Here is a 13375-nt window from a genome sequence, read left to right as displayed (position 1 = left end):
GATCCTATCTGTCTAAGTTTAGGCACTTCAAACGCAGTAAAATATTTTATCAATTTGTGATATGCTCCTGACTGCAGGAAACAAAACAAAACAGAAGGAGCTCAAAGTATCTAACAACGAAATGCAAACAGGTGTTTCCAACGTGAATAACCCAAGCAATCCACTTAGGTACAGAAGTGATAAAACAGTTTTCACGTGTTATGCAGTACTGTATATACTGAACTGTATATACAGGACTAGTTTTCAAGAAACCCCTAACACTGATGTTACTTCTGGTCAGAACACTGCCAAATGATTCAACCAATCCTAGCAGCATAAATTATGTGAAGCCCCTCACACTTTATAACCAGCTGGCAGAGATGTTTAGAAATTAATGAGGATTGAACACCAAACTACTTCTAAAATTGAGCCATTAGGCTCCAAAGCTGACGACTACAGCCAAGTCTTAGTTTTGGTTGTATACAGCAGGTAGTCATCAAAATATTGAGCAATCTTCTTTTCTTAATCCATGAGAAACCCTCCACTTTTATGTTTTCCTCCAGGCTACCTGACGGTTCTTCTGCCCCCAACATTCACAGGGAAATCAAAATCAGGAGGCGTCTTAAACTACTTAAACTTGTCAGCTAAATTTACAAAACAAAATGGCTTTTACTATGCTTGAACAATGCTGAATTGATTCAAATACATTTTTGTGGCACATCCCCATTTAATTCAAACCAGTTTTTACCGAGCGATTGCATTGTTAGATGGTCTCAAGGCACAAAATGTTTACACAGCGCAAGTATTAACAACCATATTCCAACTGTAATGTTGCCTGTAATGAAGAGAATCAGAAAGAGGGGCTACACCTGAGGTATGGTATCTTTAACTTTCTTGCCATAGTAAAACTCCGCAACATGTAACCATATTGTAGCATAAACAATTAACATTACGTCATCATTTTGAACCGGAAGACAAGTCCCCCACTGGGTAGTACTGCACAAGGATACAAGTCCGGAGTTTAAACCTTGTTCTCAAGTAGGATAGTAAATGATACAAAAATGTGTAGCTCCTAGATATGAAAGCACACACTTCAGGCCTCTCCAAACACATCCTTGGTAGGTCACTACACTCCCAGACAGGTCTTTCATACCCCTCTTTTTATTGTGGGATAATGGGATAAAGGGAAAACCACAAACAAAAGATCCCCCTTTTGAAGCAGAGGGGGGGATTTGACTGCATAGTGCTCAGCAACAATCTCCTGCTTTAAAAAAAGGCAAGAAACAGCACTATAGATACTCTGCAATGAAACAAGAGGCAAAGGTGACTAAGCCATAAGAAGCAGGGAAACTAAAAAATAAAAACAAAAAACCCCAAACCCTTGAATTTCGATGCCACAGGTAAATGGGTAAGTCATGAAACAAATATGAAGAAAAAGCAAGATTGTTCTGTAACTGGAAAAAGAATACGATTCCATCTCATTAAAATCATATGTAAGGAAGAAAAAAATTATGTCTGCAAAAAAGCAAACCAGTATCTGATAAAACTGAGCATTTTACAAAAGAGAGGCCCAAGGAGAAGCTTCAAGGAAATAACTGAGGAGCTCTCTGAAACACAAATGTTGTTTTTTAAATAATCTTAAGAAATTCTAAACATCAAAGGACTCTTCACATTAATATGTATTATTTAAAAAAAAAAAACGTAAAAGGGGAGATTCAGGAACTCTAGAATGCCTAGCTTGGCACGGATCCTGAACAAAATAAGGCAATGGCAATGGGAAAAATGGAAGCTAAAAATATCCTGTCAGTCAAGCAATCTTCATAAGGTCAGGAGAGGAGACAGACAACTGAAGCTCCAGCTCCCACAAGGAAGACAGCACAGTCTACTGGCATTGCTGCCCTAAAAAACCTTTTTCCTTCACTATGGGATAGCTAAAAGGGACCCAAATAAAATAAAAAAATACTACAGTCTCACTGGAAGACTGTAACTCATAATTGTACTCAAAACTCAAGAGCTGCTCCACTGGAAAGCAAAGCACGCAGAACAAGGGAGCAAAACAGAAGCATCCTTGATACCAGAGGAAAATCTTGGCAAATTCATCTCAGAAATTGGATCTCTCAAATCCTCAGCAGAAGTGAGATTTGATTGAAGCTGACATAGAAAGATGGGTGGCAGAAGGATTAGAAGCAGAGCAATAGGGATACAAAAGTGCTGCCCAGAATAAAATCAAAAAAAAAAAAAAAGTAACAGAAAAGCAGAGCAAAAAGAAAATACAAACTATAGCATACAGTAAGAGAAGAAATCAAAGAACTGGAAAGTTTCCAGACAGCATAGAAAAGAATGATCAACCCTCAATGTTTAAAGCAAGCCTTTCATTCCCAAATAAAAGAGGAAAGAAATTTAGCAATCCAACCTAGGGAGGGTTTGTGTGTGCATGTGTGTGTGCAAAGTATAGACTCCTCTAAATCAAATAAAATAAAAACAGAATAAAACACTCCACACTGAAGTGGCATATTCTCAAAAGAGCTAAAGTTTTCCAGACTACTTTATAAATACATCATGGTCCCTACTTCAACACCTATCACAGGTTACTTTAAGAAAAAGGAAGACCCTGGATGAATTAGACCTTTTCTTGAGGCAGCAAATATTTCTTTTCAAACTCTTCCTTTCCCCATCAAAGCCAACATCAGTTCATAATGATTTAAAATTCTTATTAAACTGAACACAATGGAGAGCTGACCAGAACTACTGGCCTAATCTGACAAAAACAGACATTGTTTTTGTGCGGAAAGGTAAGTCTGAAAGAAAAAAAGATATCAGGGAGAAGAAAGAAACTAGAAGCCTTTCGGTTAGGTGGGATAAAGAGGAGAAAATCCTGACACGTGCTTTTGAGTTTCGTGATTCTTCTCCTCTTGTCCAAAACAATAGTTCTGACAAGGTCAATATATTGCTGCTGCTTTACCAGAATGCATTCAAGAATTTTCCACAGGCAAAGGTACGGAAGATGGTAATATCCCTCTCAGCTGGTAGTTGAGAAAGCATTTCTGTATCACAGAAAAACCTGAAGAGTAACACTAGGCGTTATTTAAGAATCAAGACATCTAGGGATGGACATAGGTGAATTATACAGAGCAGAATTCAAATTAAACAGCGCTTAACTAAAAACACACAGAGAAAGACAGAGAGGAATGGAATTAAGTAGTAAAACAAAAAAGGAACCATTTTCAAGATAGGTTCCTAGAGAGCAAGGTATATCAACAACACTCCGTGAACACTGAAGCACTCAGTGGACCTCTCAGAAGACAGAATGTTTCAGACTTAGAATTGTTCAGCTACTTCCAGATTTTTTTAAAAAAAAAAAAAAAAAAAAAAGAGAGACAGGCTCACATAGAGAAGCTACTCCATTACCCCACTCCAGGCCAGAAGTAGTAGCAAGGACAATCAGGTAAATACCTGTTCTTTTTGTCTTAGAGAGCAGGTTGGTGGACAATTTCTAAACAGAATTCATCTAACACTTACCAAGCTCAACTTTCTCCTAGTCCCCCCCATCCCGTAGAAAAAAAAACAGATTCCTAATAAGTTTCAGAAAAAAAGGAGTTATTTTAAAGTTGGAGGAGATTGAAAGAAGGGAACTTCACTGAGGTCACAAAACTGGCTCCTTGCCAAGTCTAGATACTTGTGCATCTAAAAAGACGACCATTCCTGAAGCTCTTCAGAACAACAGGATCCGAAGAATATTTATGAGACTACACCTACCCTGTTCCACACAGCACATACTCCAGAGTGACATGTTTGTTATCTTCAATACTTTAGTAAATCATGTTGCCCAACAGCCATGGGAGTGACCTGCTTACCTATATATACACACATACATTTTAACTTGCGTGTGTGTGTTACGAACGTGAGAATCAAAACTGAAAAGTACTTTTGGACATTAAAAAAAAAAAATAAAAAAAAATCAAGCTACAATGCGTTAATGGTAAAATATACCAAAAAGTAATGAGTTTTTATAAAAAGTATTGAAAGCTAAAGGTGAACTTGAGACAGCAATACAGAACCAACTTTAAAGCACAAACAAAATAATTACATAAAAGATAATCAGGTATACAGTCCCAAGTCAGAAAGGTAAGGAAAAACAGATCTACGGCGAGGACAAGCTGTTGCTAGCTCAAGAGAAAAGGGATGCTTTAATCAATTTTGTATGAGGATAAAGATAAAACCCTAAAAGTAAAATAGAGGATGTGTATCTTAAGGATGTATCCCTACTTCCAGCAAAAAAGGAAGAGGGAATTTGTGTGTAGCTCCACTGGAGGACAGATACTATCAATAAAAATAAAACAAGCTGAAAGCAAATTACCCACAAAACTTTATATATACTACTACACTAGCAAGCTTTTAAAGAAATAGATATCCTCTGCATTAAAAAGGAAACAAAGATGACTTCCACCTAAAAGAGAAAAGATGATTGCACTTATCAAAGACGTGTTGGGTACTGGCACAAACCTCAAGATCAGCAGGGATTTATTGTAGTTAAACAAGTTGCAAATATCAAGAAAAAAAGCTTGACCTCCTGCACAGAACAAAACCAAAGACTTAAGCATCTTATTCTTTCTTGATGCATAAAAAAAGGTTTAATCAAATGGAGTAAGAGCACTTGTTTTGGAAAAACAGAAGTTTGCAGAGTAAGATGAAAACTTGCTTTTCTTCTCTTGTGTCGGGAATTTAGCGCTTCTGAACTAAGAACTAAGCAGGAGCATCCTGCTACTGCTGCTGTTTGCCCTGTGAACCTTCTGATCATGCATTTAGGTAAAACCCATTTACCAAAGGCTAACTTCTAACTTATATGTGATTTTAATAGAGGAAGGGATAAATAGGATGACTAATCAAGTGAAGGCTTAGAACAGAGACTTGGAGCAATGGCAAGTAAACACATATGGAAGACAAACAACTCATTTTATGCAAAGATCTTTTATGAAGTACGTTTATCCTTCATAAAATAGTTGTGAGGTAGTACTACAGAATCATAGAATTGTTTAGGGTTGGAAAAGACCCTTAAGATCATCAAGTGCAACTGTTAACCTAACATTGCCAAGTCCACCACTAAACCACGTCCCTAAGCACCTTGTCTACCCTTCTTTTAAATACCTCCAGAGATGGGGACTCAACCACTTCCCTGGGCAGCCTGTTCCTATGCCTGATAACCCTTTTGGTGAAGAAATTTTTCCTAATGTCCAATCTAAACCTCCCCTGGCACAATTTGAGGCCATTTCCTCTCATGCTATCGCTTGTTACTTGGCGGAAGAGACCGACACCCACCCAGCTACAGCCTCCTGTCAGGCAGTTGTAGAGGGTGATAAGGTCTCCCCTCATCCTCCTTTCCTCCAGGCTAAACAACCCCCGTTCCATCAGCCGCTCCTCAGAAGACTTGTGCTCCAGACCCTTCACCAGCTTCATTGCCCTTATCTCCAGCTAAGACCTGACACATGTCTAACAGTTATGCATCATGATAAAGATGATACGAAGAGGTGGAGGCTCCATTTCTCTTTATTTATGAGGCAGTTACACCTGGAGCTCCCAGACTTCTAGACAGAGATGTCCAGATATGATAACCTTTGTGGCAGGTATTTTAAAGTTCAGTTTGGGCAGAATGAAAAAATATGCCCTTCTTGTTAGCCATTCCATTACTAAAATATGAAGGGCGTATCTGCCACCTACACCGAAAATGTGAAATAGAATACAAGGCATACTATACCATTAGAATCATATCATACTTGGGTTGGAAGGGACCTCTAGAGATCGTAGAGTCCAATGCTTCTGCTCAAAGCAGGGTCAACTACAGCAAGTTGCTCAGGATTGTGTCCAGTCAGGTTTCGTGCATCTCCAAAGGTGAAAACTCCACAGTGGTTCAGAGCAGCCTGCTCCAGCATTCAAACATGCCTTCAGTAAAAAGGTTTTATGTTTAAATGGAATTTCATCTATTTCAATTTGTGCCGATTGACTCCTGTCCTTCCACTGTGCACCACCAAGAAGAGAGCCTGACTCCTTCCCCACTCCCTTCCTGCCAGGTGTTTATACACATTACTGAAATCCCTCCCCAGCCTTCTCTTCTCACAGATAAAAAACCCAGCGCCCTCAGCCTCTCCTTGTATGACAGATGCTGCAGTCACCTCTAATTGCTAAATTGTATGCAGGACAGGGAAAAATTGCCAGTGATATGGACTCCATTCCTGTATTACACAGCACAGAAGTTCATCAGCTGAAAAGCTGGAGACTAGTCACATTCCTTGCACATGAAATACTACTACTAAATGACAAGGCATAAAAAAAAAACCTTGTGCATGTACACATACATGTCACTACACAGAAAGATAGAAAGCAGATGTGACTCACCTTGCAATAATTGTTGCATTTATTTTTTTAAAGCTATAACAACTTCAACCTTGTACAAATTCTGTATATTTTGGCTATCTGTAAATTGTTACAGAAAAAACCTTTAAGCCACTGAGAATGTTTTTATAGAAGATGAGTCTTATCAAGTTAGGCTTCACCTGTACTTAACTGATAAAATGATACTCAAGTATGACTTCAAATCTTTCAAGCTACTATGACATAACTACTTCTTGATTCAAATTTCAGCTGCAGAGAATTAGCACAGAACACAATTAAATGCACTAAAAATCTGTTCAAAATAAAAAGGAGACATGAAATAGTCCTGTCAGTTATCAGGATTTTTGAACATGTTTGCAGCTTACCTTCACCAGACTTGAAGCACAACAAATAATAGCATTAGAGCATCTTACCTGCCTGGTTATTAAGTCATAATCCCATAAAGGTTTTGAAGATAATTGTTTATAGAATATTATATACAGAAGTGAAAAGAATGCAGGCTGTATTTTCAGGATGGAGTATTACACAATCTGAGTTCCTGCTCCAGGACAATAACCTCATCTCTTGAATTTCTCAAAACTCAGATGTCAAAACTAGATACAGTAAGCTATTGCTAATCTCAGTGCTGCAAAGTGTAACAAGATCAGTTCTGAAACATAAGATGTAGGAAACAGCTAGTAAGGTTTTTGCAATTATGTAGTCAAAAATGTTAAAAGTAAATAAATCTGAGGCTGCTTTACTAGAGGAACACTGAAGGTAAAGTAGGGAGCAGATACTCCTAGAAAGAGGAAGCTGGAGTGGCTGGAAAACAACCTGTACAGTAAGCTTACAGAACTTTACCTATGTATCTCAATGAAAACAAACTTAAGAGATGACTTGATTAGTATGGATATCTCTTATGCTTCAGAAGCGAGGGGTGCAGGTGTCAGTATCACAGACAAGCAAGATGGAAGTCAAAAGTTACACAAATTCAGCTTTTAGATCAGCAGTTTCCTGTAAGCTAAATAGCAGACCACACTATCTGCTTATGATGAGTCTGTAAGAAGAAAAAAAAAAAAAAAAAAAAAAAAAAAAATCAATTTGTGTTTTTCTTTCTGGTTTGTGAAAAAAGGAAAGTCTATATATGCTATATAAATGTTTAGGACAGAGGATGAGGTGGCTAGACTTCCTTTTATATAAAAGGTGGAACAAGATTAAACTGACCAGCTTGTGGCTCTTGAGTTGTGAAGTCCTGCTCCCACATCAGGACATGCTACAATCCACAGTGGAAGCATGCTTATGCAGGGACAGTAGAATAATCCAAACCGAGAGCTCTGGGAGAAAGCAAGCTATTAGGGACTGATGAAATCACCTTCAGGACTGGCATCAGATCATCCTGTATGCCAGAAACAGCTCTAACCCAAAAGAAAGCAGTAGGATCTTCCAAGGGCAATTGTCATCTCCTCTCTGCAAACCAGATCTCCCAACTTTGAAGCACAGTACAAGTTTTACAGCTGCAATTCAGATGAAAATGTTATCTGTGTGATTTGTAGGATTGGGGAGGGGGGTTGTGTTATTTAGTCAGGCCAGAATACAAGTTCTATGTAACCATTTTTGAGACACAAAAACACCTCCAAAGGACAGAGGCAAAGGAGGACAGAGAAACTGGGAATAAAGAGAGTTTTTAAAAAAAAAAAAAAAGTTTACATCCACGTTTCAACCTGACGTATCTTTTCTCTTAAGGAAAGATCTAAGACAGAAATCAAGAGATTTTATATTAACTTCATCTCCTTATTTTTAAAAGTTGAAGTCATAATTATTATTTATCCAGACAGGATAGCAGTGGTATTAAAAAAAAAAAAAAAAAAAAAAAAAAAAAAAAAAAAAAAAAAAAAAAAAAAAAAAAAAAAAGCTACAGATTAGCTTCTGAACAGCTCACAACCTGCTGAATCTAAGCTACATATTGGACAATGGTAAAATTACTCAAATCATCATCACTGAGGGCTTGGGCTACAAACACCTTCTAGCAGACCAAAACCTAGCTTTTCCTGTTAGCAGAATTCCTGCTTTCTGCTCTTGAAAGCTAAGATTTTATTTGCATACTTCAGAACTTTTTTTCTGCAACACAAACACCAGTGCGTAATCGTTACCACAATAAGTAATAACCTTAAAAAAGGGAAATTTACGTTTTACTCAAGACTGTCCATCACTATTCAGCTTCTATAATGGCCATAACCCCTTACATAGATTTTAGGTCTGATATATTTCAACCAGCATAGCAAGAAACAGAACAAGAGATAGCATCTAAACCATAGTCTATGAAAAGAATATGGAATTACAAACAAATTCAAGAGATATTTTAAATAAGCACCAAAAAGGATAATATATTGCCTTTAGACATGAAGGCAAATCCTGTTTCTCAGTGTTCCAAAAGCAGTTCTGAATACCTTTTTCTCCGTAAGTACTTATTGATTTCATTTTAACTTAGGTAATCAGCTTAATAAGACTGGTTAAAGATTAAAGCACTCTGACTCACAGAGTGCAATTGGTTTCTGCACAGGCTCCAATAATGAGAAACATGAACTCTACAACATATGAATAGATTTAACCAATTTATTAGTACAGTGACCAAAACAAATTAAAATACCAAAAGATAACTAGGCTTTGGTCATTTTCTTTAATCTTTCCCTTTAAGAAAAAAATTACCTCTACACAAAAGATCTTAAGATCAAGTCCACATAATTTCATCTTCTCTGGAAAATGCTGAAAAACATTCAAATATGGAATATGACCTTCAACAACAAACCTGCATAAAAAAATGAAGATCAAATCAATACAGTATTTAGTATGACAAATGCATATGTTTATTCTACAATTAATATACAAATCAACTTCTGATTTGAAATAACATCAGTATTGTACTGCCTAAGAAATTCTATCTTAAGTTCCACAACCCCTAAATGCTCCATACAACAAAAACCAGTTCAATCATTTAACAGGCCTTTAAGTTCAAGCTCAGATATGACTGACAAATAATAATGTTATGGGAGTAAGCATACAATCAACACACTTACATGGAGTTTGTTCTGCACATTCTTCAGCTACTGCATTTCTGAAACTGCTTTAAGCCTCCTTTGAATGGTATGGATTTTTTTTATTTTTTTTCAAAATTCTAAAGCGTTAAGTAAATTTTACTTTTAAAACACATGCTTTCAGCTGGAGGAGTTTGAGTCAGGTAACATGGAAGGCAGGAAAGTCACAGAATGATGAGCAGATTCACAGAACTGAAACCCCATTAATTACATTTTTTTTAAAAAAAGCATTATTTGCGTATGAATAGACATGATTTTGTATACTAACAAATACAAAATAATTTGTTTTTTATTTGCACCCAAATAATGCATTTTTTGTTAAAAACTGGCTTTGGTAAGTGGCTGACAATATTATTCGGGATTTTTCTTGAATTTTTCATGTGTATATATATATAAGATGGGACCTAACAACAGCTACCAATACAAAGGCACCACCACACCAAACCCCTGCTCTTATCTAACATCTTAGCTGACATTCACACCAGGCAAAGAAAACATTGAACAAGCACGGATCCTCCCAAGGGAACAGACCTTACTCTCATTCCAGATTAAAGTGTATTAGTGGTTCCCCTAGCCCTAAGCTAGACCTGCCTTCCTGTCTCCTCTTCTCCAAAACAATTTTGTTAAAGGAGTACATTAAACTGGAGTAAGTTAACATTTCAAACAGAGAAGACTCTGCTCTTTAAATAATATTAGAGATCTGAAAACAATTTTCTCTCCTGCCAACTGCGTTATCTGCACTGTATATCTCTGATCTTGCTACATAGAGTGGTAACTTCTTGGTCTACCAACTCTGGAAGTCCCTCCTGGGTTCCTACAGTGGTTGCAGGGCTGGGCTCTGCATATGCTCCCCACACGGGGCAGTACCTAAACATTTCAATCGCCAGCTGGATCCAACCCCATGAGCTGAAACACCGCGTTCCTCATAAAGCACAGCAATCTGCCACTTCCATTCAAAATGCGTCTGGGAGGGGGAAGCCAACCCCACCAAAAAGAAGGCAGAACAATGTCTTCACAGACAGAGCAGCCACTGTTGAGGAGGATTCACCTCCCTCCTGAGCCTACGGCAATGCACAAGCTCACCTTCCCTCTCCCAGCCCAGTCCCTAATCACCACATGTTGCATGTAATGTATAATATATCTGTTGAAGTTGTCTAAAATTCTATTTAAAGGCTAGTTACTGCAAAATTCACAGTTACATCCTATTTTTTTTAAAACATTAACTCAATTTTAAGTAAAAAAATTAATTCAAACTGGGATTAAAATGGAAAGTGCATTTCTCAGTCAAAACTCAGTTAGAATTAACCCATCATTTATAATGATTTCTGAAAAATAACAGCAACCTGAAAAGTCACATTGCCCAATACTGTTTATTCTGAAGCTCTGCATATTAGTCTTTTAAATGAAGAGGTAAAAGTTGCTGCTCAATCCTTTCTAATCATATTGTGCGATGTACATTTTGCTAATGAAATTTCAGCAGCTTTCCTCAACGAGCGTAAATAGCATTTCCCCACCCTGAGTTGAGATGTGCACTGGCCCACATCCTTGGTGGGGTTATCATCCAAACCCAGCACCAGTTGCTTGTCCTTGCCATCCTGCCCAATCTGCTGAGCAGCTTGCACGACAGCTCCTTAGCTCATTTTAGTCAAGGTCAGCTGCACTAAATTGAAGAACCTGAACTTGAGGGATGGTTTCACAAAATGGGTTGAGCCAACCTAAAAGCTCAACATAACTAGTTGTTACTTCCCTCCTCCTGGTCTGGCTGTGCGCTCCTGTTGCTCGTCATCCTCTTCCACAAATATAACTCACAGCAGAAGACTACCCATTGCCCTATGGCAAGAAAGAAGGGTTTATTTCCCATCATCTAATGAACTGAGGAGGCTCACAGACGGCTCCAACAAGTGCAAGAGTCGGCAGAGGGAAGGGGATGCATCACACAGGCAGAAGGAGAGAAGAAAGGGAAGCAAGACCTTCCCCTTTCAGCAACAATGACCCATCACTGGCTCAGCTGATGATAAGCTTTGGCTGACACGTGTTAAGGTGCAATCACACAATTAGCTGTCAGATCTGAAGAGCTGGTACCAAGACACAGAGCAGCAACCTCCTGAGCCAGCACAGCAACAGCTGGAAGAGGACAAACAATCAAGACCTTCCTTCGGGTGTGGTGTAGTGGTGATTGCAGCCAAACCACCCTAGCAGCTTGCTGCCTCTGAAATGGGAAATCCCACCCTTCCTCAGTCCTCTACCACACACTGCTCCCTGCTGACAAAAGCACTTGTGTGACTTCTCAGACAGAGGATTAGATTGAGAACTAGTCTTTTGTTTTCCAGGGTTTGATTTCAACCAGACAGATTTCCAGCTGAGTCCAGGAACACTACTGCCAGCATAAGGCGGAAAGGGACTGCGGTGAAGCAAATTAACCTGAGGTTAAAATGTCCGGTGAAACTGTCTTTTGCAAAATTGGTTTTCTGCAGATCTACTTCTTTCAACTAATATACCATAAACCATGTTTATGCAGGACCACAGCAACAGAAACTCAGATCAGCTTAAACTTATGCTGGAACCACAGCCTTACACTGCAAGAGACAAGCAATGTCCATCAAAATGGTTTTTAAGAAAAAAGGAGTACTTGGCTGTACCAAGTCAAAGAATTGCAACTGCTTAAAAAATAATGACATCTTTCCTAGCTTGAAATTACTGCCTCCATACAAAAGAATGCTCTTGTCTCTCAGGTTAAGAGTTGTTTTTATGTTCTAAAAATACATGAAACAGCGTAAATGCCCTGTTACGAACACAATGTTGCTGACGATTCAGGTTTTTAACACTTACTCCAAAAGCCCAAATTTGGACTAGCACTTCAGAACAGTTTCTTCTGCTGTTCTTCCAAACCTTTCATTTAACAGACAGATGATCAAAATACTTGTAAGACTATGCTCTATCAGTGAAGTGATTGAAAACTTGACTGGCAGATACAGTGCACAGTCCATGTTCTTTAATTACAGCAGCAGCATACATTAATAAGGTCCAAGTATGAAAAAAATCCTAGGTCCTCTGCACACTACGAGGAAATGATGCATCTGTTAAAGCCACACAGTAATGCCACAAACTGATGACAAGTTTAGTCTTGCCAGCACAGCTAGGTTTAACCTCATTTGAAAGGCATTAGTTCTCAGAATCTTGAAGTCTAGCATCTTGAAACTTTTTCCACAAGCCAACAATTTTATTATTTAGATAAATAATATACAGCGCATGGACTATTATGAGAGTATTCACAATGGAAAAGGATTTAAGGCATTGCATAGACTTGAGTAAAAGGTTGATAAAAATGTTATTTTTAAACCAAGATGTCCCTATGAGAGGAGGTAATTGTTGTGTTTTTCTGCTAAGTGTGTCAAGTAGCAAGGAGGAGTATATTTTTGGTGTTGTAAATCCTTTAAAAGCTGGCAGATTGCCCTGCCATGGTGCCTAAGCATGTATCACAAGGGAGGAGCGGTAGTCAGCTGACTTCAGGGCAGGGAGAAAACCAAACTGAGGAAAAAAACAGGCAGAACTTTAAGCACAACTGTAATTCAGGTGGTTTAAATAAAACAATTTGCCTATAAAGATTTAAAGGATAACGCTGAATATTTAATGTTTTCTCTGCATAGTTTTCATCTCTGGTCTGTCGCTATTTTGATCTCTGTATCTTAATGCATGCAAAAATGTTAACATTGTCTGTTTTTTTTAAACTTAAATATTCAGAAGTTAGAAAACAAGAGTTTTATGGTAGTTCACACAATTTAAAATTCTTTCCCCTTCTTCATCAAACTTGTGAAAGGCAGAGACCTTAAGGGTAGGGAGGGAAGCATGATAATGTAATTATGGTCTTATATAACTATCGTATCATTGTAAAACTTTGCAATACAAATGACATTCTTTTAAACATCACTTTCTGCATC

The 13375-nt window shown here is 38.0% G+C and overlaps 1 protein-coding gene across 1 annotated transcript in view; it reads right to left on the bottom strand.

Moving 5' to 3' along the window:
• The window catches only part of TAF1B (TATA-box binding protein associated factor, RNA polymerase I subunit B), a 120327-nt gene that overhangs the window by 26234 nt on the left and 80718 nt on the right, over positions 1 to 13375 (bottom strand). The window contains exon 8 of the mRNA XM_035895330.1: positions 9052 to 9151. Coding sequence (XP_035751223.1) covers positions 9052 to 9151 — 100 coding nt within the window. The remainder of the gene's footprint in view (positions 1 to 9051; positions 9152 to 13375) is intronic.

This window comes from Egretta garzetta, unplaced genomic scaffold, assembly GCF_000687185.1.
Source record: "Egretta garzetta isolate BGI_Z169 unplaced genomic scaffold, ASM68718v1 scaffold15, whole genome shotgun sequence".
In the NCBI taxonomy this organism is placed as follows: Eukaryota; Metazoa; Chordata; class Aves; order Pelecaniformes; family Ardeidae; genus Egretta; species Egretta garzetta.
This window is presented reverse-complemented; position numbering and strand designations above follow the sequence as displayed.